Source organism: Symphalangus syndactylus, chromosome 11 (genome assembly GCF_028878055.3).
Source record: "Symphalangus syndactylus isolate Jambi chromosome 11, NHGRI_mSymSyn1-v2.1_pri, whole genome shotgun sequence".
In the NCBI taxonomy this organism is placed as follows: Eukaryota; Metazoa; Chordata; class Mammalia; order Primates; family Hylobatidae; genus Symphalangus; species Symphalangus syndactylus.
Window position 1 is genome coordinate 120705348 of NC_072433.2, and position 26241 is coordinate 120731588.

The window sequence follows — 26241 nt, forward strand, 5'->3', positions numbered from 1 at the left end:
TCCTGCCTCAGCCTCCTGAGTAGCTGGGACTACAGGCGCCCGCCACCACAACCGGCTATTTTTTTTGTATTTTTAGTAGAGACGGGGTTTCACCGTGTTAGCCAGGATGGTCTCGATCTCTTGACCTCGTGATCTGCCCACCTCGGCCTCCCAAAGTGCTGGGATTACAGGCGTGAGCCACTGCATCCGGCCTTTGCCCATTTTAAAATTGGGTTCTTTTTGTTGATGTTTAAGTTTTTCTGTTTGTTTTGAAATGGGTTCTCACTGTTGCTCACGCTGGAGTGTAGTAGTGCCATCACGGCTCACTACAGCCTCGACCTCCCTGGTCTCAAGCAATCCTCCCACCTCAGCTTCCTGAGTAGCTGGGACTACAGGGACGCACCATCACACCTAGCTAATTTTTTTTTTTTTTTTTTTTTTTTGAGACTGAGTCTCGCTGTTGTTGCCCAGGCTGGAGTGCAATGGCACAATCTTGGCTCACCACAACCTCCACCTCCCAGGTTCAAGCAATTCTCCTGCCTCAGCCTCCCGAGTAGCTGGGATTACAGGTATGGGCCACCACGACTGGCTAATTTTTGTATTATTAGTAGAGACAGGGTTTCACCATGTTGGCCAGGCTGGTCTGGATCTCCTGACCTTGTGATCCGCCAGCCTCAGCCTCCCAAAGTGCTGGGATTACAGGTGTGAGCCACTGCGCCCAGCCACGCCTAGCTAACTTTTATACCTTTTGTAAAGATGGGGTTTCACCATGTTGGTCCAGTTGGTCCACCACCAGGCTGGTCCAGTCCTTTGTGACTTGAACATATTTCCTCATGTTTTGTGGGGTTTGCACTTTTTTTTGAAAGACAGCATCCTGCTCTATTTGGAGTGCAGTGGTGCATAGCCCCACTGTAGCCTCCAACTCCTGGGTTCAAGCAATCCTCCCACCTCAGCCTCCTGAGTAGCTAGAACTTCAGGTGCACACAACCACACCCAGCTAACTTTTAAAAATATATTTTGTAAAGATAGGGTCTTGCTATGTTACCCAGGCTGATCTCAAACTCATGACCTAAACCAGTCCTCCCACCCGGGTCTCCCAAATTGCTGGGATTACAGGCATGAGCCACCATGTCTGGCTATTCACACTTTCTTGAAGTTGTCCTTCAAAGTCGTTTTTAATTTTGATGAAGTCCAATTTATCTATTTTTGTTTATTTTCCCTTGTGCTTTTGGAATTGTATCTAAAAAAGCTTTACCTAAGCCAAGATCATAAAATTTACGCTTGTTTTCTTCTAAGAGTTTTAGTTCTTGCGTTTAGGTTTATGATCCATTTAAGCACACTTTTTTTTTTTTTTTTTTGAGACAGAGTTTCACTCTTGTTGCCCAGGCTAGAGCGCCATAGTGTGATCTGGGCTCACCGCAACCTCCGCCTCCTGGGTTCAAGCGATTCTCCGGCCTCAGCCTCCCAAGTAGCTGGGATTACAGGCATACACCACCACGTGTGGCTCATTTTGTATTTTTAGTATAGACATGGTTTCTCCATGTTGGTCAGTCTGATCTCAAACTCCTGACCTCAGGTGATCTGCCCGCCTCGGGCTCCCAAAGTGCTGGGATTACAGGCATGAGCCACAGCACCTGGCCTAAGCACACTTTTCTTATGGGAGAGTAATAGAAAAATAGATGTAAAACTTGAACCCAGTATTTGGAAGTTGACCATTCTTGGCCTCATTTACCTTGGGCAGCATAAATGGTGTCCTACAGCAACAAATCAGGATGTACCCTTTTGCCCTATCACTGGGGGTGAGTCTGGGGAACAGGAGCCATTGTGTTCTCTGGCAGACACTCCCCAGCATCCATTTCTCCTAGCACTCCATGTGATGGTTCAGATTTACAGCTAGAGTTTCTGACCACTTTAAGGGTAATCAGAGTGGGAATTACTTTCTAATAGTTGAGATGGAAAACAAAAATGGTAGTGAGCAGGCCAAATCCAGCTTAAAATCATGTATTGTTTGACTTAAAAGTGTTTTACGGCCAGGCGCACAATTACAGGTGGCTCGCGGCTGTAATCCCAGCACTTTGGGAGGCCAAGGTGGGCGGATCATTTGAGGTCAGGAGTTCGAGACCATCCTGGCCAACACGGTGAAGCCTCGTCTCTACCAAAAATACAAAAATTAGCCAGGTTGGGGGGTGCACATCTGTAATCCCAGCTACTCGGGAGGCTGAGGCAGGAGAATCACTTGAACCTGGGAGGTGAAGGTTGCAGTGAGCCAAGATCACGCCACTATACTCCAGCCTGGGCAACACAGTGAGACTATCTCAAAATAAATAAATAAATAAATAAATAAATAAATAAATAAAGTGTTTTACGCAAGTTTAAATTAGTTGCTAACACTTAAAAATGGAGAGATTTCAAACAGTAACCTAGATTTCCAGCTTCTCTTGAAAATGAGTATCTGGCAAGATTGGGTTAATCATCGAACAAAGCAGCAACAGGCTGGAGCCAGGCAATAGCTGACTCCTTCGGACAGGGCTCTCCACTTGGCCACAGCACAAATCCCTCCAACTCCCTAAAGATTCCTGGCTCACTGTTCTGTTTTCTCGGCATAATTTAGGGTGTCCTCCCTGCCAATCTCAGCACCTTTGGTCCCCATCTTCCACGTCTCTTTCCACTGTCCAGCCTTAGGTTATCACCATTTTTTGGAAACAAATTCCTCCTCTTTTGGGTCTCAGATACATATAGTCTTGGGATCTTCTGGCTGAACTCTGCACGTATCTTTCCGGGGTGCTAGAAACATTCTGTCTCTTGATCTGTTAGTCACGGAAGTATATATATATATGTGTAAAATTCATTAAGCTATACATTTTAAGATTTGTACACTTTACTGCATGTTAAACCTCAATTTTAGAAAATTAGAAGGAATGAATGGGCAATCTCCTGCCAGACATTGTAGGTGTCTGCAATGGCTGGAACTGCAGCAATCTTGTGACCATGAGGTAAACTACCCAACTTAGTCCCATTTGTTGAAAATGGCAGAACAGTGAGATTTATGATGTCACCAAGGGTATTAAATTAACCAAACACGAAGCTTCTTTTCATGTGGACTTACTATTAAAATAATACATTTTCACACACTGTATCAATACTCACCAATTCCTGCACAGAATCAAACAAAAGCTTCTTGATGGGAATATATGGCCCAGCAGGTAGAGTTAATAAGAATTTCAAGTTCACATGTTAAGTACTGTTTAATCACAACTTTGAACAAGAATTTTATCATAAATTAGTAAGAAGTAGAACATAAAAAAGGTTACACATGCTAGATATTATTTAAAAAATGAAAACTCAAGTCAATTTTATTACAAAAGATTAAACTCATTAGCCACCAAAAAGAAATATAATTCCAACTCAGAATTGAAAGTAATTTTTTATTGATAAACATTTACACTAGAATTAGAAATGTCAGTAGAAAAATAAAATTTAAATAATTTTCTATTGTACAAAGATTTGATCATTTTGACTGTAGCAGTTAGTGAAATAACATAATATAAAAAGTTAAGCTGATTTTAGTCACAACCAGCCTTACAGAGTGCACAAAAAAGAAATGCAAGTACACGACATTTCTGCATACGGTCTGCCAATGGCACCGATGCTTCACATTCCAGGAAATGGTTACTTAGGGAAGGCTGATGTGTGCTGCAGCATAATAGGAACTTAATTCAAACTGGAGCAACCAGAAAGGATACTGGAGGCAAAAGCCAAAATACAATTTAAAATCTTAAAAAAATAAGGAACGGTTTAAAGGTAATTAATGAACTTTTCCTCACCTAGTGTAAACATTTCATAAGAAGTAATATTTTTGGCCAGAAAAAAAAAGCACAGACACCTCTTTTAGGATATTCATGATGCTCTTGTCTATGAACTTAAGTTTTCATGAAATGCTTTCACCTCAAAACCCCATATTCAAGAATCAAGAAGGCCAAGCACGATGGCTCATGTCTGTAGTCCCATCATGTTGGGAGGCCGAGGCGGGTGGATCACTTGAAGTCAGGAGTTTGAGACCAGCCTGTTCAACATGATGAAACCCTGTCTCTACTAAAAATACAGAAATTAGCTGGGCCTTGTGGCAGGTGCCAGTAATACTAGTTACTCAGCGGCCAAGGCAGGAGAATCACTTGAACCCACGAAACGGAGGCTGCAGTGAGCCGAGACCACGCCACTGCACTCCAGCCTTGGAGACAGAGCAAGACTCCATTTCAAAAAAAAAAAAAAAAAAAATCAAGAAATCAGCTTTTATGGTCAGGAGGCTGCCTCCCTCCCTCTCTTGCACTTTTTTTTTTTTTTTTTTAAAAACAAAGCATAGGCCGGGCGTGGTGGCTCATGCCTGTAATCCCAGCACTTTGGGAGGTGGAGGCGGGCGGATCACAAGGTCAGGAGATCGAGACCATCCTGGCTAACACGGTGAAACCCCGCCTCTACTAAAAATACAAAAAATTAGCTGGGCATAGTGGCGGACGCCTGTAGTCCCAGCTACTTGGGAGGCTGAGGCAGGAGAATGGCGTGAACCCGGGAGGTGAAGCTTGCAGTAAGCCGAGATCACGCCACTGCACTCCAGCCTGGGCAACAAAGCAAGACTCCATCTCAAAACAAAAAAACAAAAAAAGCAAAGCATAGCTGGGGAAGGATATTTCTAAGAAATCAGTTTTTGGCAAAAATTCTCAAAACTATGTAAGGTAAAATGTTCAACACAATTGCCAATATTCTTCCATCTGAGTGACCACCCCCAAATAATTCTATATTTGAGACATAAAAAAGAAAATCAAAGCTATTCCTTATGATTCAAATAGTCTTTCCCTGAAAACATTTCAAGCTACAGTGCTCAAGCTATTTAAAGTCTATATATATATATTTATTCACTGGAGAATACTTCACCTACTAGGATGCATGAAACACTCGGTAATTTGAAGATACCTTTTATATGTGAAGTTTTTAAAAAGAGTAGATAATCAAAGTATATCAAACAAGAGAAACAAATACACCTTTCAAAATGCCCTAATTTTATGTCTTAGCTCCAGTGAAAAATATCTAACATTTTAATCATGTATCAGTACTTCAAAAGTTAGTATGTAAGAGGAGGGGCCCACTAACTACTGGCCCATATGTTTAGTGTATGAAATTATATCCAAAGAATGCTTTAGGCGAGAACTCCTTCAAAAGACATTTTTCAGTAAGAGGCATCCTTCAGTAGAGATGATGGCAATCATTTCCCATAAGAAAAGTTACCTGGCCCGGCGCGGTGGCTCACGCTTGTAATCCCAGCACTTTGGGAGGCCGAGGCGGGCAGACCACGAGCTCAGGAGATCAAGGCCATCCTGTCTAAACAGTGAAACCCCGTCTCTACTAAAAATACAAAAAATTAGCCGGGCGAGATGGCGGGCGCCTGTAGTCCCAGCTACTCGGGAGGCTGAGGCAGGAGAATGGCGTGAATCCTGGGGGGCGGAGCCTGCAGTGAGCCGAGATTGCGCCACTGCACTCCAGCCTGGGCGACAGCGAGACTCTGTCTCAAAAAAAAAAAAAAAAACAAAAGTTACCAATTCCCCAGATTTCTTAAACTGAAGGGATACTTTTGAAAATCACAGCTCTTTAAACAAAAAACTAGAATTTTTACAATTTGCCTGTAAGAAAGATCTGAGCTTCTTGTTAGGGCATTTGTAAGAATATTTGACTGCATTACAACTCTACTTATAAGTTTCTGCCTGTGTATATGTCACTATAGTTTTGATAAGTTAATTACCAAAATTAATAATATTAAGACAAGGTCTTGCCCTGTGGCCTAAGCTGGAGTTCAGTGGCGTGATCTCGGCTCACAGCAGCCTGAACCTCCCAGGCACAAGTGATTCTCCCACTTTAGGCTCTTGAGTAGTTGGGGCCACGCCCAGCTAATTTTTTTTTATTTTGTAGTAGAGACGAGGTCTCACTATGTTGCCCAGGCCAGTCTTGAACTCTTGGGCTCAAGCAATCCTCCCACATCGACCTCCCAAAGTGCTGGGATTATAGGTGTGAGCCACTGCGCCCAGCCATAAGTGGTCTAATTAGTCAAAAGAATATGTCCAATTTTTGTAATCTCTTTGTAATTCTTTTCTATGAGTTTCCCTGGCAAATTAGTCCTCCTGACTTTTTTTTCTTTCTCTTTTTTTTTTTTTTCAAATTGGGCAGACTCCAGAATCACAGTAGATTCGGAGACTCTCCTCCTGGCTATTTTTAATCAGAAGCCAGATAGGCCGGGCGCGGTGGCTCACGCTTGTAATCCCAGCACTTTGGGAGGCCGAGGCGGGTGGATCACAAGGTCAGGAGATCGAGACCACGGTGAAACCCCGTCTCTACTAAAAAATACAAAAAATTAGCCGGGCGTGGTGGCGGGCGCCTGTAGTCCCAGCTACTCAGAGAGGCTGAGGCAGGAGAATGGCGTGAACCCAGCAGGCGGAGCTTGCAGTGAGCCGAGATTGCGCCACTGCACTCCACCCCGGGCGACAGAGCGAGACTCCGTCTCAAAAAAAAAAAAAAGAAGCCAGAGTGCGTATTGCTTTAAATGGAATAGATAACGTTCATGTGCATATGACCTCATGGGCTGTTAAGCCTTAATCTCACAATGAAAACTTTCCTTTAAAGATGTCAGACATGGCCAGGCGCGGTGGCTCACGCCTGTAATCCCAGCACTTTGGGAGGCTGAGGCGGGTGAATCACGAGGTCAGGAGTTCATAGACCAGCCTGGCCAATACCAAAATTAGCCGGGCACGGTGGCAGATGCCTGTAATCCCAGCTACTCAGGGGATTGAGGCAGGAGAATTGCTTGAACCTGGGTGGCAGAGGTTGGAGTCAGCTGAGATTGCACCACTGCACTCTAGCCTGGGCAAGAGAGTGAGACTCCGTCTCATTTAAAAAAAAAAAAAAAAAAAAAAAAAAGTCAGATTTAATCACCAGAAAGTATTTTGCAGATAACCACCACCACTACCACCACACTGATTGTATTCCATACAAAACAGTTTAGGTGGAAAGGATCACATTAGATACTTAATTTCTGCGATTCTTTCCCTTTCAAAAAGTCACAGTTTTCAGGCCTTTTAATGAAAAAGAAAGTTGGGCAGTAGAATAAAAATTTAAATAGCTAAAATTAAGTTTAAAAAAAACTCTTTATATTTAAATCTCTTTAAAGATATAAATTCTTTTGAATAAAAATGTAAAGAGAGTGGGTACATATCTGAACATTAAACTTTAGGCACTTTCTGGGAGTTGATACCCAATACTGTAAAAGTGGGCTGAAGAGTCACCACTAGGTAAACACATTAAGCTAAAAAAGCAATAACCACTAACTCTAGTTTCAGATGCACTTCTATAGTTTCTCAAGGGTCATTAGTATACCAAAGTCACTAAGAAAAACTATGACAGAATGCTTAAAGTATCTTATGTGTGCCTCAATGTCCAAACCAATCTGGCTTGAAATTTCCAACTCAAGTCATTTAATAGGGTATGTATGTTTCCAATTAAATGAAATAAAATTAAGAGAATTAAAAGTGATAGGGAAAGGTGGTACAGAAAATCTAAAAAGTCTAAATTAGCTAGCTTATTTTGATAAAACATACAAAATAACAAATTCACATCTCTTAAAATATCTTAATCAGAGGTCAAGACAGTTGTCCAGAAAATGTCACATTATTCATTGTTACCTACTTTTTCTTTATAAACAGTGGAACCAAAGCCACTACTTGAGTTATACTTAAATTTTTTTTCCTGCTTTATTTCACCAACTTTGTTTTCAAAACTATACTCAACCAAAACCTATCTGGCATTTATTGTCACTAAGATGTAGCAAAGAAAAGAGTTTGCCAAATTTTAATCAAGATTAGATAAGATTTTAATACAACATACTCTGCTCATTTGAAATAAACCAGTATCTTCCATGGTTTCTTCAAAATATGCAACATCTCACAGAATACTGTAAATTTCAGTGCAAAGGATGCCACCCCAGAGACACTGTTGACTTGGCTTGGGTAAAGGTACACGTGAAAACTGCTTAAATTAAATATCTACAAAAAAGAAAGCCAAAAGACTTGTTTTGGTTGAGAACGATGAGTCCACAGAAGTCTTCAATTCTAGGAGCTTCAAAATGAAGAAAAGGCTGAGATGTGTTGTCCTTCACGTTCCTGTTCATCCAAGTTGCTTCCCTTTGTAGAACTAAGAAAACACTACACTCCATAATGTATTCTTTTGGAGGATTCCATAAAGTTTAAGTTCAACATCTCAGCATAAAGATGTATGCTATAGAGTAGCTAAAATCCGTAAAAAGGAGACCACCACGATGCAAAACGTCTGTCCAGTGCCCAAAGTGAGGGCTTCAAATGGTATCATTTCCTTCCCTGCTGCTCGGTAAACTCCAGCAATAGCTGCACCTGATTTAAAATGCAAGAATGTTAAACAAAAACAAAAAACCAAGGTTAACAAACTCATGAATATACAACATTTAAAATACTACTGTAAGTAGAATGTTCCAGATTTTATATTGAAATTTAAATCTTACAGAAATGTTAGGTTTTCCCTATTCTTTCTGTGGACTACTGTACACTTTGAGTATTCATTGCATGGCTGGCAAGATGACTTTTAGATGCTGACTCCTTAAAACCCAGAGTCTCCTAGATTTATTGAATAAAATAATCTGGAAGAAATAATCAAAATCACAAAGATAGCAATTCCCACATGACCAGATTATGAACTCAAAAATATCTGTGTATTCCCCTACCAGTTACCCCATGCCTAGCCTTTAACAGGGACCTAATACATTTTTGGTAACAAATGAAAAAGAATCTTTTGAGTTATACTAAGCAAGAAATGTTTCAGGCCACAGGGAATCCCCGCTCCACCTTCTATCATACTCATAGTTCCCTTCAAGAAATGGATGGAGGAGGGAATAGAGGGGTGAAAGGGGAAGACAGGAGGACTCTAAGCCATAAAATTGTTATTCATTCACAGGGCATGACAGGAGAGATACTCAGGGATTCCTTTCTGTCTCCCAAGTCATTGATTGTTTTTATTATGTTAGTCACTATAACTTCCTGCAAATTGAGAAAACAAAATGAAAACTCCTGTATCTATGCAGATACCCATTTGAGTTACTATACGAGTTCAGCATTATACCAAGAAAGTTAACATTCCATTCGTTTGAAAAGAATAGATCCGGCCAGGCACGGTGGCTCACGCCTGTAATCCCAGCACTTTGGGAGGCCGAGGTGGGTGGATCATCTGAGCTCAGGAGTTTGAGACCAGCCTGGGCAACATGGTGAAACCCCATCTCTACTAAAAATACAAAAAATTAGCCAAATGTGGCAGCATGCGCCTATAATCCCTACTACCCGGGAGGCTGAGGCAGGAGAGTTGCTTGAACCCAGGAGGCGGAGGTTGTTGTGAGCTGAAATTGCGACACTGTACTCAAGCCTGGGCAACGGAACAAGATCCTGTCTCAAAAAAAAAAAAAAAAAAAAGAACCGGCCAAGTACAGTGGCTCAAGCCTATAATCCCAGCATTTTGGAAGGCCGAGGCAGGAGGATCACTTGAGCCCAGGAGTTTGAGACCGGCCTGGGTAACATGACAAAACCTTGTCTTTACAAAAAATACAAAAATTAGCTGGGTGTGGTGAACGTGCCTGTAATCCTAGTTGCTTGGATGGCTGAGGTAGGGGGATCACTTGAGCTTGGGAGGTCAAGGCTGCAGTGAGCTGTGACTATGCCACTGCACTCCAGCCTGGGTGACAGAACAAGACCCTGTTCTCAAATAAAAATAAATATATAAATAATAAAAATTTTAAAAAGAAAAGAGTAGATCCAGATTTCCCAGATGACCCTCCCCACAAAATGCTCCAAACAAAATTCTTCTTGGTCATAGTGTGTTCATTCAGTCAAATTTTCATCTGCAGAACACTTCTGTGTTTTATAAGGTATGATCCCTATTCTCAAGGTACTTGGAATCTAGCTGGGGACACAAAACAGATTTGCAATAATGCAAAATAACATACAGTGTCTCAATCACGTTTACAATTTTTTTTTTCTGGGACAGTGTCTCACTCTTTCACCTAGGCTGGAATGCGGTGGCATGATCACGGCTCCCTGCAGCCTCAACCTCCTGGGCTCAAGTGATCCTCCTGAGCAGCTGGGACTACAGGCACATGCCACCACACCTGGCTATTTATTTATTTTTTGTAGAGACAGGGTCTCACTATGTTGCCCAGGCTGGTTTTGAACTCTTGGACTTAAGCAATCCTCCCAAGCTGGCTTCCCAAAGTGCTGGGATTACAGGCATAAGCCACGATGCCTGGCACATTTCACAAATGTGATATGAAGGTATATTAACATATTTTAACAAGAAGAAAGAACAATATTAACCAAAGGTTGGCTGCCTTGAACATTTAGTGATTTAAAATGCCCACCTCCACTGGCAATGCATACATTTTGTTACTAACATCTGAAAGACATGTTTCATTGGGCCCCTCCAAAATTTAGGTACACAAGAAAGACTGGGTTGGGTAGAAAGAAGCTTAAGGAACTTGAACTGGGCCCTAAAGTGGGATTGGGATAATGAAGCGAAGAAAGGAAAAAGTATAGCCAAGGGAGCAGCAAATGGAAATGGAACAGACTATTCATAGAGCCTTAAAGACAGAAATGAATACAACATTTATTTGATAATTACTATGTGTCAGGTATTATGTTTAAGTACATCATATACACATCAGCTCAATCATGCAAGGGTATGAGGTGGGTAGTATTACCCCTATTTTACTGAGGAACAAACTAAGACAGGCCCTAGGAGCCAGTCATCCTGGGGCAGAGGGTCTCCAAAGCAGCAGTACGTGATACAGTTAGAACACAGAGAAACTAGGCCACTTACTCTCAAAAAAAAACAAAAACAAAAACAAAAACAAAAAACCCTCAAGTCAAAGACACAGAGGGCGATTTCTGCTTGATGCTAAGGTTTCAATTCACAGTGAAAAAAAGTTACAAATCAGTAGGAATATTACATTTCTATATTATAAAAATGTACTTATGTTGACATCTATACCTAAAAAAAGAAATACACACCAAGATGTAAACTGTGGCTATTATTTAGGGACGAGAAAATGGAGGATTTTACATTTTAATTGCTTAGAATTTGCAATTTATATAAAATACATTTATATTTATGCATGAGCTTTAAAATGATTTAAACTGTCTGATCCCATAAGCAAGAGCCGTAACAAAACAAACGCCACAAAAACAGGCCTGAAAATAATTTATAACATCATGTTACTCCAATTCTTATTCAGGAAGTCTTAAGGGGAAAAAAATAACCAGAGCACTAATGCGGTACTTTTCTAAGCAAGAATTCTTTTTTTTTCCCCCGGGTCTTGCTCTGTGGCCCAGGCTGGAGTGCTGTGGAGTGATCACGACTCACTGCAGCCCAGCCTGAACCTCCTGGCTCCAGCAATCCTCCCATTTCACACTACCACACTCAGCTAAATGTTTTATTTTTATTTGTAGAGATGGGGTCTTGCTATGTTGCTGAGGCTAGTCTCAATTTCCAGGGCTGCAGCACGCCTCCCATCTCTGCCTCCCAAAGTGCTGGGATTACAGTCATGAGCCACTACACCTGGCAAAGAATTCTTGTCATCAGAATTTGTCTTCTATCTTTACAGCAACCACACCCACATGAGTGGAAGTAATTCACCAACCATCTTGCAGGGCCAATGCTCACGTGATAGCTGATCAGAGAGGAGAAGTAGCTTCCAAAAAGATAAATTTTCCTCTTGCTGGTGGCCTCTCTCACAAGATGTATCTCACAAAGTTTAACACGACTTCCCTGAATCCACTGAGATGAACTCTGATTCAAGAAGCCAAAGAGGTTAGCCAAGTAATAGGACCTTGGGGGTGGAAAAAAAAAAACAATACATTAAAAAAACTGGGCCAGGCACAGTGGCTCATGCCTGTAATCCCAGCATTTTGGGAGGCCGAGGTGGGCAGATCGCTTGAGCTCAGGAGTTTGAGACCTGGGCAACATGACAAAACCCTGTCTCTACAAAAAATACAAAAAAATTAGCCAGGCATGGTGGCACACCCCTGTAGTCCAAGCTTCTTGGGAGGCTGATGTGGGAGGATTACTTGAGCCCAAGAGGTCAAGGCTGCAGTGAGCCAAGATTGCAACCACTGCACTCCAGCCTTGGTGACATAGGGAGACCCTGTCTGGACTTGTGGTTAAAAGCCACTCTTTCCTTCATCCTACTCAGATATGTTTTCTAAAATACGTCCTGAAATTGACTAGTCATATTAAACATTTTTGACTGGTATTTTAATGTCTAACATACTTGTCAAGATTCCAGCAGTAATTGGTCCCACGATGCCCATCAACAGGATGCTTACAGACATGAACCTACCATATTTGTGATGTCTGAGGGTGAAGAGGGCCAGTAATCCAGCAGGGACATGAAAGAAGAGAGAAGACACTAGTGCCCACAGGAACACACCATACCACATCTCTGTGAGGGAAGAGAAAGAAAGGTTGTGAATCACTGCCTTTCCCAGGACAATCATTGCAGAGGGTACTCATCATACCCGTGATTTCATTTTCAACACCACTTCTTTTTTCCTTTTTTTTGAAAAATTTTTATTTTTTTTATTTTTTATTTTTTTGAGACGGAGTCTCGCTCTGTCACCCAGGCTGGAGAGCAGTGGCGCGATCTCGGCTCACTGCAAGCTCTGCCTCCCGGGTTCACACCATTCTCCTGCCTCAGCCTCCCTAGTAGCTGGGACTACAGGTGCCTGCCACCATGCCTGGCTAGTTTCTGGTATTGTTAGTAGGGACGGGGTTTCACCATGTTAGCCAGGATGGTCTCGGTCTCCTGACCTCGTGATCCGCCCGCCTTGGCCTCCCAAAGTGCTGGGATTACAGGTGTGAGCAACCATGCCCGGCCAAAAATTTTTATTTTTAAAGACAGGGTCTCACTCTGTCACCCAGGCTGCAGTGCAGTGGCACCATCATGGCTCACTGCAGCCTTGACCTCCTAGGTCTGGGTGTTCTCCCACCTCAGCCTCTGGAGTAGCTGGAACTACAGATGTGTGCTACCACGCCTGGCAAAATTTTTTTTTTTTTTGGATTTTCTTTTTTTATGAGACAGGGTCTCACTACTCTGTTGCCCAGGATGGAGTGCAGTAGGAGTTTGACCAGGCTGGTCTCAAACTCCTGACCTCAGGTGATCTGCCCACCTTGGCCTCCCAAAGTGCTAGGATAACAGGCATGAGCCACTGCGCCTGGCCTGTATTTTCTTTAGAGATGGGGTCTCACTGTGTTGCCCAGGCTGGTCTTGACTGCCTCGGCTCAAACGATCCGCCCACCTTGGCCTCCTAAAGGGCAGGGATTACAGGTGTGAGGCCACCGCACCCGGCCTTCAACATCATTTACTTGCAAAGTAGGGTTCATCAGTCAAATATCCAAATATTGACGATTTTAGAGGGTTCAACAAACTACTGCCCACAGACCCACCACCTGTTTTTTACACAGACTTATCTGAACCCATTCATAATACTTTTATACATACACACTTATCTGAAACCATTTACAAGAGTTTTGTACACACATACTTATTCAACCCATGCCCTTTTATTTAAGTATTGTTTATGGCTGCTTTCCAGCTTCAAGGGCAAAGCTGCTAACAGTGACACAGACCACATGACCCATAAAGCCTAAAATATTTACTATCTGGCCCTTCACAGAAAAAGCTGACCAATCCCTGTACCCTCAAACTGAAAAAAAAAGGTTCACCTAGATTTCAAAATTGACCTAAATAATGTCCCCCGACCATGGCTGGGCACGGCGGCTCACGACTGTAATCCTAACATTTTAGGTGGCCAAGGTGGGCAGGTCGCTTGAGCCCAGGAGTTCGAGACTAGCTTGGGCAATACAGCGAAACCCTGTCTCTATAAAAATATAAAAATTAGCCTGGCATGGTATTGCATACCTGTAGTCCTAGCTACTCGAGAGGCTGAGGTGGGAGGATTGCTTGAGCCTGGGAGGCAGAGGCTGCAGTGAGTCAAGATCATGCTACTGCACTCCTGCCTGGGCAACAGGGTGAGACGGTCTCAAAAAACCCCCCAAAAACCAAAAAACCCAAACAAAAATAATTCCCCCATAAGAGGCACAAGCTCAAGTGCTAACTGGCAGGGTACTATGCAGTCAATGCCTGTTGATCTTTCCTGACCTTTTGATCACTCAGTCTTCTAAAATGGAAAGGTATACAATTATATCCATTCCACAATCATTTTAAAGACAATGCAGTAAACATCAAGGCATCACCTCCTATTAGGATTTCAAAGCTCTTTCGGATATGAAATAAATACCAGAAAATATAAATGTTTGGCTTGAAGGCAAATGGCAGGTAAACAACAGTGCAGGTTAGGAGAGCTGGCTCCTACAGAACTCTAATCACTCTTAAGGTGTCTGTAATTCAGGCAACATTAAGGATACATATAATCATCAACTATGTATGAAAAAATATGCATGAGGTACCCTGGAAAATATAAAGAAAACAAAACCATCCTGCTGGAATGTGACTTTACAATTTGTTAAATGGCCCATGTAGCATTTCCCCTCAGTGAACCCAAGGCAAGGCCTTAGAATCCTCAAGGTAGCTCTCTAGCTACCCATAGGGAGGGATTGGCGGTAACACATTCAATAAAACTCACTGTCCATCCTTGGCTAGAGGCAGGTAAGTAGCAAGTGATTTTTGAGATCAGTGAAGAGCTTTCTTGACCACCGCCCTCCGCCCTACTGACATTTGGACCAGGTAACTTTTCATTGTGGGAGCTGCACTGTGCACTGTAGGATATGAAGAGGCACCTCTGGCCCGCAGCACTCTAAACCCAGTTATGTCAACCAAAAATATTTCCAGACATTGTCAAATGTCCCCAGGGGGGCAAAACTACGCTGATTAAAAACCACGGGCTTTACCAAAGCGCAGAGGCTTTATAAGAGCCATGATGGCTGGGCATGGTAGCTCACGCCTGTAATCCCACCACTTTAGGAGGGCGAGCTGGGCTAATCAAGAGGTCAGGAGTTCAAGACCAGCCTGGCCAACATAGTGAAACCCTGTCTCTACTAAAAATACAAAAAAAAAAAAAAAAATAGCCGGGCATGGTGGCGGGCAGCTGTAGTCCCAGCTACTTGGGAGGCTGAGGCAGGAGAATCGCTTGAACCCAGGAGGCAGAGGTTACAGTGAGCTGAGATCACATCACTGCACTCCAGTCTGGGTGACAGAATGACACTCCGTCTCAAAAAAAAAAAAAAAAAAAGAGCAATAACAGTTAAAGCTACAAAGACAGATGAGGGACACCCTTTGGGGAATTTGACACCAGACTAAGGACTTAACAAAAGATCTGAAATGCCAGTGTAGGTTGTGAGCAGTAACGGTTGTCACGACATTGTTCCACAGGCCCGACCTGACACTCCTAGTTGGAATACAAACTGGAAAACCACCTTTTTGCAGGGTAATTTTCAAGTCAAATGTGCATGGCCCTTGCTGCAACAATTTTACTTCCAGGGATACACCCTACAGAAAAGCATAGGTAGGCAAGGACAGAGGTAACAAGAAGGTCCCAACAGCATTGTCTATAATAGCAAAAACTAGAAGTCACCTGCATGGCTATCACTGTAGGATTTGGAAAACACATTCTGTGCACCCACGTAATACTACAAAGTCCCATTAAAATATGCAATAGATGGGCCGGGCGCAGCGGCTCACACCTGTAATCCCAGCATTCTGGGAGGCCGAGGCGGGCAGATCACGAGGTCAGGAGATCGAGACCATCCTGGCTAACATGGTGAAACCCTGTCTACTAAAAATACAAAAAATTAGCTGGGCAAGGTGGCGGGCACCTGTAGTCCCAGCTGCTTGGGAGGCTGAGGCAGGAGAATGGCGTGAACCCGGGAGGCGGAGCTTGCAGTGAGCCGAGATCGCCCCACTGCACTCCAGCCTGGGCGACAGAGTGAGACTCCATCTCAAAACAAACAAACAAAAAATGCAATAGATGTATATATACTGAAGGGGCAAGATGCCCAAGCCACATTGTGAAGTAACAAAAGCCAGGTGCATGTAGAATAAGATCCTGTTTTTGAGAAAACAAACACAATAAACACGTATGTGGAAAGGCTTCTATGTACTGAGCATGTTTATTTAATAAATATTTATTAGACAGGCCAGCAATGATGCTCATGCCTGTAATCCCAGCACTTGAAGCTGGGAGTTCAAGACCAGCCTGGCCAACATGGTGAAACACTGTCTCTCCTAAAAATACACAAAAATTAGCCGGGCATGGTGGCAAATGCCTGTAATCCCAGCTACTCAGGAGGCTGAAGCACAAGAATCTTGAACCCAGGAGGCAGAGGTCGCAATGAGCCGAGGGCAAGAGAACTAGACTTAAAAAAAAGAAAAAAGGGCCGGGCGCGGTGGCTCACGCTTGTAATCCCAGCACTATGGGAGGCCGAGGCGGGCGGATCACGAGGTCAGGAGATCGAGACCACGGTGAAACCCCGTCTCTACTAAAAATACAAAAAATTAGCCGGGCGTGGTGGCGGGCGCCTGTAGTCCCAGCTACTCGGAGAGGCTGAGGCAGGAGAATGGCGGGAACCTGGGAGGCGGAGCTTGCAGTGAGCCGAGATTGCGCCACTGCACTCCAGCCTGGGCGACAGAGCGAGACTCCGTCTCAAAAAAAAAAAAAAAAAAAAAAAAAAGAAAAAAGAAAAAAAAAGAAAAAAAACAAAGCTTTTGTTTTCACAGGAACTGCTCAGGAAGAATGAGCCTATTGGGATAAACGATTTAAAAGAGACCAGTCAGGGGCGTCAATCCGCTTGAGGGGATTAGAAACCGGAGGAGACGAGGACCAGAAGCTTTACTGAAGCTGTATTAGCACTGTAAGGACACTGTTAGTGTGTGTGTTTTTTTCCCCAGATCAATGAAAACCACAGTTTTATGAAGGTATTTTTATTCCCTTTACACAGGCTTCTTAATCTTGTTGAGAAGCTGGACTTAAGGGGCTACTGGAGACAGGGGTGGAGCCAAAGCCCCTTAACCCACTCTTGGCACTGTCACAGATGACTGCTCAAATTCTTTGCTCATTTTGATATAATAAAGCTTTAATTCAGAGCATATTCTGAATACTTCCAGTGAGAGTGCTCAGGTCTTGTTTTGGATAAATGGTTCTCGGTGAAAACATCAAGGATGCCCCAATTAGGTCTCAATGCTTATTAAAAATAACAAATGAGGCCAGGCACAGTAGGTCACATCTGTAATATCAGCACTTTGGAGGCTGAGGCGGGTGGATCATCTGAGGTTAGGAGTTTCAGATCAGCCAGGCCAACACGGTGAAACCGTCTCTACCAAAAAATACAAAAATTAGCTAGGTGGGGTGGCGCACGCCTGTAATCCTGGCGACTCGGGAAGATAAGGAATGAGTCTTCCTCCACCAACGAAAAAGGTCACCTTTAGTCAATAGTGTCAATCAGAAATTGAGGGCAGGATTCTTGGTCCTCAGGGTTTCAGGCCCCACCTCTTCCACAACAACCCATATCCTCCTGAAGTTTCTTTTCTAGCCGCCATTAGGCCAGGAGCTATTCCTGCCTTTCGCTGCCCAGAGACGCACCCTCCCTGGCTGGCAGCAGCTCCAGAGGGAGCAGTGCCTGTGTCTGGATACTGTTCCTCCCTAACAAACGTGACCTGCCAGAGCTCCGGCGCCCACACAAATCCCTCCTGCCTGGGCTGCTACTGTGGCCCCCGGCTCAGTCAAGAGCAGCCTGGTGGCCTCCCAGCTGAGGCCCCCTGTCCAGCACCCACCACCAGCTCATCCCCAAGCCACAGCACAGCACCATGCTTCTCTTCCAAAGCAGAAAGACCATCTTCTATCCCGAGTCCTCACCTGCCACTCCCAAATCAATCTGACCCTCTGACCACCCCAACACCTAGTCTACAGAAAGTTCTATGATGGCATCAGGAATTCACTGGTCCAAAGTGGACAAATGGGATGCAAACCTGCCTCCAAGAACTCAGAACAATCTTCACTTGGCTGCTGTCTGCCCCTACTGACCTGAGACCACCCTGGGCCCCTGCTATCCAGGGCTTCTGCTGGAGCTGCCAGAGTTTCAGAGATAAGCTCTGCTTTCTGCAGTAATTCAAGGCACTGCTGGAGCCTGGCTTCCTACCAGCTGCCGCAGAACCACTGAGGCCTTGAACTGGGAGGCAAAGCCTTAATACGCCGGAAACACACGAAGCTGGTAATTTCCAGGAAAGCAGGTTGGAACACAGGGATGCCATTCAACTGCTAAGGGCTGAATTATGTGCCCCTACTATTCCTGTGTTAAACCCAACAGGACTGTGGTCTTATGAGACGAAGAGATTCTCAATCTCTTGATACCTCTCTCTGTCTGCCATGTGAAGGCAGCCATCTGCAAGTCAAGAAGAGGGTCTTCACCAGAACCCAACCATCCTGCACCCTAATCCCAGCCTTCCAGCCTCCAGAACTGAGGAGATAATGTCTGTTATTTAAGACAGCTAGTCTGTGGTATTTTGTTATGGCAGCCTATGCTGAGACAAAAATGTCACCCATCCCCACTTGCCTAGGAGCACAGCCCCTGCCCCAGGAGGCCTGCTAAGTCACCAACCCACATCTCAATTTTCCAAAAAGCTTAAAGGCCAATTTTTAAACAGCGTCTGGCATACATAGCAGGCCAACACCTCTGTGAGGTTCTAAGAAAGGGTGGAGGCACTGCACCCCCTACAACCCTGAGCCACATCCATTAGCTCCTTCACTATGTATTTTATATAGCATCACTAAAGTCATGTCAAGTAGGAAAAAAAGGTTTTATTATAGATGAGTAGAGGAATACAGCTTATAAAACACTTTCACATGAGGTTATTACAGGACTCTAAATAGCAAAGGCAAACCTGGATCTAAAACGCTTTTTAAAAAACTAAGTGATTTCCCTTTAACCTACTGCATCTTAATTTGCCATCTATTTAATAGCTATCCATCGATTGTCATACAGTACTTTTCATTTCGCTGGCTCAAAACTCTCTCAGAAATCTTTGTCTACATATCCTACGGTAGTTATTCGTTCACTGCTTTAAAGCAAGTATATTACTTCAGCTTTGTTTACTTTGGCAGCTAAAGGCACATCATCTCCCTATGGTGAAGTTAAATCAGGTAATTAATCTGTAATACAATATGATATTGGAAAATGAGATTAAGCATTGTGGTAGAATGGGCTCCCAAAGGTGTTTGCATCTCCATCTCCAAAACCTGTGAATAGATTACCTTACATGGGAAAAGGGACATTGTGGTGGCTAAAGTAAGGATCTTGCAAAAGGAGATTGTCTTGGATTTTCCAGTTAGGTCTAATGTAATCACAGGGTCTTTGTAAGAGGAAGGTAAGAGGTAAGAGTCAGAGAGATTTGAAGATGTTATGCTGCTGGCTATGAAGAAGAGGAAGCGGCCAAGCATCAGGGATTGTATGTGGCCTCTAAATGCTGGAAGAGGCAAGGAAAAAAGTTCTTACTAGAGGCTCCATAAGGAACACAGGCTGCTAAACCTCGGTTTTAGCCCACACACACCCAGCTTGCACTTCTGACCTTCATAACTGTAAGACAATAAAATCTGTATGGCTTTAAACTGCTAAATTTATGGAATTAATTACAGTAGCAATAGCAGAGTCATAAAAACACTAAGAAGTTAATCACTGATCAATCAAGTATATATTGACCTCGTTCTATATGCTGACATATCAGTAAAAAGACTAAGATCCCTATCCTAAAAGATATTTGAGGATTTCCTTGAGGATATATTTTTAGAGAGACATATCCTTTTTTTTTTTTTTTTTTTTTTTTTTTTTGAGACAGTCTCACTCTGTTGCCCAGGCTGAAGTGCAGTGGCGTGATCTCGACTCACTGCAACCTCTGCCTCCTGGGTTTAAGCAATTCTTCTGCCTCAGCCTCCCAAGTAGCTAGGACTACAGGTGCATGCCACCACGCCCGGCTAATTTTTGTATTTTTAGTAGAGATGGGGTTTCACCATATTGGCCAGGCTGGTCTCGAACTCCTGAGCTCAGGTGATCCACCCGCCTTGGCCTCCCAAAATGCTGGGATTACAGGCATGAGCCACTGCGCCTGGCCTACACAGAGATATCTTTAAGATACACATTCAGAAAGATACTGCAGTGAAAAAGGACAGAGAGCAGAATCCTCTAGTGGATTCTGTATTAACAAAAGGGGTCTATAATGGCTGGCTCCCTGGCCTCTAATCACCACAGCAGAGTCACCTAACTCTCAACCAAGGCCTCATGACCAACCTGGCCCCAAATGGCAGCAATGTAAAGAACCTGAGCGAAGTGGGCAGCCTGAGGCTCAGCACTCAGCCCTCCTTCCAGCTGGCCCCACTCTCATCTTGTGTTCCAGTGAACAACTGGGTCAACACAGCCAGTTCCTCTGAAGCTGGGGTTCTAAGCAGACCACGAGTCCTCCTGGGGATTAAGAGTGTTATGTAGTCTTGGCAGGGCGTGGTGGCTCACGCCTGTAATCCCGGCACTTTAGGAGGCCGAGGTAGGAGGATCACCTGAGGTCAGGAGTTCAAGACCAGCCTGGCCAACATAGTGAAACCCCATTTCTACTAAAAGTACAAAATTTAGCCAGGTGTGGTGGCGCCTGCCTGCAATCCCAGCTACTCAAGAGGCTGAGGGAGGAGAATCACTTGATCCTGCAAGGCAGAGGCTGCAGTGAGCCAAGATCATGCCATTGCACTCCACCCTGGGGGACAGAGCGAAACTCCATCTCAAAAAAAAAAAAAAAAAAAGAGTCTTACGCAGTCCTGCAACTCCACGCTGAAGTTGGGCTATCTTGATACTAATCACCCATCAGCCTGCAGCCCTGCACCCTCTCTTGCCAAATCCCACCTCCCTGCCTGGAGGTCCAACTGTCCTCTCCACTCCTCCCTAACAAGATGATGTGCCCACTGAACTACCAACTGGAGTCAACCACCTCTCTCCGGATACTGCCTGCCTGCTCCTCCCTGGTTCTTGGGTGTGCCCCTGGCCTGCCTCACCTCAGTGGTCTCTGCGTCCCAGCCTGAGCAGACCTTGTCTGTCCTGATGGGGCCTTCCATCTACTCTCCATGCAAAGCCGGTAAGTTTCTTAAGTTTCTTCTTTGTACAAAGAAGGTTTCTTCTCAGGATGATGCAAATATTTTGAAATTAATTGTGATAGTTGTATAACTCTGTAAATATACTAAAACCCACTGGATTGTACACTTTTTAAAAAAGTCAGAATCATCCCATCTCTGTTCAAAATTCCCCAGTAGAGCCCTCCAGGATCTGCCCTCCCCTCCTCCTCTGTGCCTTGCCCACACAGTCCCTCCAAGCACCCTGGGCTCCTCAAGTGTTTCTTCTGCAAGCTCCTGTTTCAGGGCCTCTGAATCTGCCGCTCCCTGGCCTAGAACACACGCTCTTCCCCCAGTAGCTGTTGGCTCATTACTCACTTTCTTCAGATTTTGACTCCAATATCATCACCATCCAGGGTGGCCCCATCACTTTACAGCAAACAGCATTCCACCCCCACCATACAGGCCCTGCCCCTTCCTAGGCCCCTCACCACCAGCTGTTTTGTTTGTTTTCTCTCTCCCTATTGGAATGAAAGTTCCACGTGGGAAGGGGCTTTGTTTTGTTACTATGGCATCTTGACTTGGTGCCTAGAAAACAACAGGCACACAATCAACACTGAGCAAGTATTTTTTGAGTGAATGAATAAATGACTGGTCCAAGTGTGACCAGTTTTGATTCCTGCAAGGACGACACAAAAACATTAGTGGGTTTTTCCTTTTTTAATTATCACTAGATCTAATTTGACACTGATTTAGTGAAATCTGTATCTTCCGAAGATGAATGTCATTCTTGATACAAGATGAAGATCTCAGTTTCTTGGTTTTGAGTTTAAAAATGGCAACAACAAAGGAAAAAATTTTAACCTGCATTTGCAGTTTAGCAATTTACTTATATTTATTTATTTATTTTTGAGACAGTCTCGCTCTGTGGCCCAGGCTGGAGTGCAGTGGCATGATGTCAGCTCACTGCAACCTCTCCCTCCCAGGTTCAAGCAATTCTCTTGCCTCAGCCTCCCGAGTAGCTGGAATTACAGGCATGCACCACCATGCCCCGCAAATTTTTGTATTTTTAGTACAGATGGGGTGTCACCATGTTGGCCAGGCTAGTCTCGAACTCCTGACCTCAGATGATCCGCCTGCTTCAGCCTCCCAAAGTGCTGGGATTACAGGTGTGAGCCACCGCAACCGGGCAATTTAGTCATTTAGATGTCTACCTAACCCTTCTTAGGTAAATGGCTAAACCGCAAATACAGGTAATAAAGAAAAAATCAATTCAGTACTTCCTCGTATACATAAATATGTCAAAATACTTCAGAACAATGATTCTGCCATAATGAGTTCGCATAAACTGTAAGTAACATTTTCTGTGGGGCCAAAATAGCAATACAACAGATTCAGGACAATGAATGCAACTCCTGTTAAGCAGACTTTGGTGTCTCAAATAGAATATAACTTCATGTATTTATTATACCCATTATTCCTGCTAAAGACGAGACACAGCAGGGAGGTTATGTGTTTACTACCAAATTCTGATCTACTTGGGGTCAAGGGCTATGCCTCATACCTGCTCATACCACCAGACCAGAGTTTGCACTTGGCCAAATGTACTTACTGAATAAACGATCTCCGGTAATCGACACCCCAGGTTACATACCCATAACAGTAATCATAAACTCAAGAACATACTGAAGTTTAATATTTTCAGAAAAAAGTTCTGAAAGTAAAACAATTCACATGGCTACAGATTATCTACTGTGATGTATTAAACCTATCCCAAATCCACTTATCTCAATCTTTTCTTAACGAAAGGGAACTAAAAGCCAGAGACTCAACAGACTATTCAGTTCCAACTTATGACCCTACATATGACGTTTAATTAAGAGAGGAAGCAGGTACCCTTACAGTAGAGTTTTCATAGACACCATCTTCACCAAATGATCAAACTTAGTAGTATCAATGAGGATACAAATTGACATTCAATGTCTCTTTTTTTGTTGAGAAGAAGCCTCCCTCTGTCACCCAGGCTGAAGTGCAGTGGCGCAATCCTGGGTCACTGCAACCTCTGCCTCCTGGGTTCAAGAGATTCTCGTGCCTCGGCCTCCCCAGTAGATGGGATTACAGGCACACACCACTGTGCCTGACTTTTTAGTAGAGACAAGGTTTTGCCATGTTGGCCAGGCTGGTCTTGAACTCCTGACTTCAGGTGATACGCCTGCCTCAGCCTCCCAAAGTGCTGGGATTACAAGTGTGAGCCACCGAGCCGGGCTGACATTCAGTGTCTCTTGATGTGATGTACTGGTGAGTGGACATCACCTAGGTAGGTAGCGTTCTGACCAAAAATGTTTAATCTGAATCTAATCATGAAGACAAACTAATGAACCTAGATTGTAAAACAGTCTATAAAACAACTCACATGGACTCTTCCAAAATGTCCATCTTAAAAAACTCAAACAAGGAAGGAACCGTTTTAGCTAAATGAAACTAAAGAGGCGGACAACTTAACGCAATGTGTGAACCTTAGATCATGGAATATATATATATTTTTTAAGGAAAAAAATCTATGTGGACAATTGGGGAAATTTAAACAAGGCCCATAAATTAGGTAACATTATTCTATCATGTTCAATTTCTTAGATGTGATATGGTTTTGCGGATAGAAAATGGTTTTTAGGGCCGGGCGCAGTGGCTCACGCTTGTAATCCCAGCACTTTGGGAGGCCGAGGCGGGTGGATCGCGAGGTCAGGAGATCGATACCACGGTGAAACCCCGTCACTACTAAAAATACAAAAAATTAGCCGGGCGTGGTGGCAGGCGCCTGTAGTCCCAGCTACTCGGGAGGCTGAGGCAGGAGAATGGTGTGAAGCCGGGAGGCGGAGCTCGCAGGGAGCCGAGATTGCGCCACTGCACTCCAGCCTGGGTAACAGAGCGAGACTCCGTCTCAAAAAAAAAAAAAAAAGAAAAAAGAAAATGGTTTTTAGAAGATATATGCTAAGATTATCAGGCATCAAGTTAAGTGTTACGACTTCTGCAACTTCCTATTGAATAACTCGAGTTGAAATGGGACATGTGACCTATATCTAAGTGTGATATATATGTAATACATGTGGTTATATATATAGAGAGAGAGAGAAAGAGAGACAGAGAAAGAGAAAGCCAAAGAATCAAAATATTACTGAGTCTAAGTAAAGGGTACATGGGTATTTGTTGTACTGTTCTCTCAACTGTTCGGCAGGCTTGAAACTTTTCAGGAAAGGGGAAAATTAAGGAAACAAAGATTAATTTGGTCTCAATAGTGCCTCCAGATTGCACGAACATTTCATTTTTCACACAGGGTACCCAGAATACCATCAATTTTTTGTTATCACTGTCAAAAGTGATCCTAGCACCTTCTGAAATAACGTGAGCTGCCAGATTCTCATTTCAGGCATGACCACAAGCGAACATCTGAATCTGACCCCAACTTGCCTGATGACCTTACCCGCTACTTCACAATCCCGTCCGGGAAAATCCCTGGGCACATAACACTGCAAGTCCCAGGTGTCCGCTGAACGGCGCCTGGCAGTCGCTGCCCAGGGGATGAGAAATCACAAGTGCCTTGTTTGGAACTAGAGTCTGGAATCTCGTCCTCCTTCCCTCTGCTCTGGTCCCTCATTGTTTACGAAGATATCAGTCCCCTCTGCTGGGAGCCCCACCTCCCCTTCCAGGGCCACGGGCCCCAGTCTTCCTGCCTTTCAAGGACCACACAAATAACTGTGCCTCCCCTCCAAGCCTTTCTCCTCCTTCCCAGGTGAAGTCCTCTCTCCTCCCTCCAGCTTTCCGGGCACGGAGCGTTATTCCTGGCATTAGAGTTCTGAGCAACCCTCCTAGCAGGCCCAGCTCAAGCCGCAGCGGGGAGGAAGAGTTCAAAGGAAGCTGTGCCAAAGATCTGGAAGGCTTAGTGGGAGACACAGCAACAGGTCGCACCAGGTCCGGGAAAGAGATTCCTAGAAAGCGGAGCGGGTCTCGGAGGGGGTGAATTTGGCCCGAGGCGCCCGCGATCAGCGAACGAGCGCCCGCGCGGAGGGGCCGGGCTGCAGTCCCCGGGCAAGGGGAGCGCGAGCTCTGACTCCTCAGCCGGGCCGGGCCGCTCCGAGGCCCCTCATAGGAGGCCGGGCGCCGTGGGGCAACCCAGGCAGGGCGGGGACCACCACCTCACGGGCTCGAGGGGTGCAGCTCTGAACCTGAGGCGCTCGGAAGCTCAAGGCCAAGACCCGCTCGGGTGGCGGCCGAGCGCGCTCCAGCCCCGGGCCCACCTGCGGCCGCTCCCTGCATCTCGCGCCTAGCAAGACTCCGGGGCTCCGCCTCAGGGACCGCCGAAGAAGTGATGGGGAAAGGGGCTCTAGGCGAGCAGCAGGGCCCCCCTCCCGGAGGACAGCGCCCACGCCGCCATGCGGCGGCGCACCTGGTACCCCGCCCAGACTCGGGGCGCCCACAGCCCGGCCAAGGCGACGGTGGGGCGCGCAGTGCGCAGGCGCGGGGCGGGCCGTACCTGGGAAGGAGCAGAGGGAAGTGGAGTTGGGGCACAGGGTCCCGTTGCCCACCCGCGGCACAACTTTCAGGCTCAGGATCTGCTGCAGGAGCCCGGCCGACCCGCCGCTGCCGCCGCTCCCCTCGCGCTCCATCCCGTCGCCATTCACCACAGAGAAATGAGGGACGAGCACCCGAAGTGCGGCAGCAGCCGGCCCAGACTCACCCTCACCGCCTCAGCGTCACCTCCAGCCGGGGCTCTCTTCCCCCAATCCCAACGGCGCTGCCAAGTGACCGTTGCCTCCTCCAATCACAAGGCGCCGCAGCGCTCGGCGTAGGGCCAGGGTTGTTCCCGCCCCCAACGTTGCGCAGGGCTCGCACAGACCCAGCCCCCCGGACGCGCCCCCTCCTGAACGGCGCGCTCTGGGACCGCGCGCTCTGCTCTGCCCTTGTCTGCAGCGCCCCCTGTGAGAAAGTAGGGAATTGCATGCGCCCCACCAGATCCGAGATACGGATTTACCAGGGATCTGGAAAAATACAGTGGTGGAAC

The 26241-nt window shown here is 45.1% G+C and overlaps 1 protein-coding gene across 10 annotated transcripts; it reads right to left on the bottom strand.

Moving 5' to 3' along the window:
• Nucleotides 1-3384: 3384 nt before the first annotated feature.
• TMEM170A (transmembrane protein 170A) lies at nt 3385-26000 on the bottom strand. Of its 10 annotated transcripts, none has more exons than XR_010114337.1 (4): nt 25714-25998; nt 12428-12529; nt 7903-8423; nt 3385-5533 (listed from the first exon to the last, which is right to left on the bottom strand). XR_010114337.1 is itself a non-coding variant. In XM_055299598.2 (3 exons), exons 1-3 carry the CDS (start codon nt 25844-25846, stop codon nt 8293-8295), a joined length of 435 nt encoding a protein of 144 aa, XP_055155573.1. In that variant the 5' UTR covers nt 25847-26000; the 3' UTR covers nt 3385-8292. The 10 variants fall into 10 exon arrangements, 8 of the variants coding, with proteins under 8 accessions (XP_055155573.1, XP_055155574.1, XP_055155578.1 ...); XR_010114336.1 differs by having other exon boundaries at nt 12359-12529; nt 25714-25983; XM_055299598.2 differs by having other exon boundaries at nt 3385-8423; nt 12359-12529; nt 25714-26000.
• Between the last annotated feature and the right edge of the window lie 241 nt (nt 26001-26241).

Excerpts from the sequence above, each read along its gene's own strand:
- TMEM170A (XM_055299598.2), bottom strand. The coding sequence starts at position 25,846 with ATGGAGCGCGAGGGGAGCGGCGGCAGCGGCGGGTCGGCCGGGCTCCTG. Across the intron at positions 12,530-25,713 it reads TTCCCTCTGCTCCTTCCCAG|AGATGTGGTATGGTGTGTTC; the intron begins GTACGGCCCGCC and ends CTTCCCTCACAG. Across the intron at positions 8,424-12,358 it reads TACTGCTGGAATCTTGACAA|GTGCAGCTATTGCTGGAGTT; the intron begins GTATGTTAGACA and ends ATTTTAAATCAG.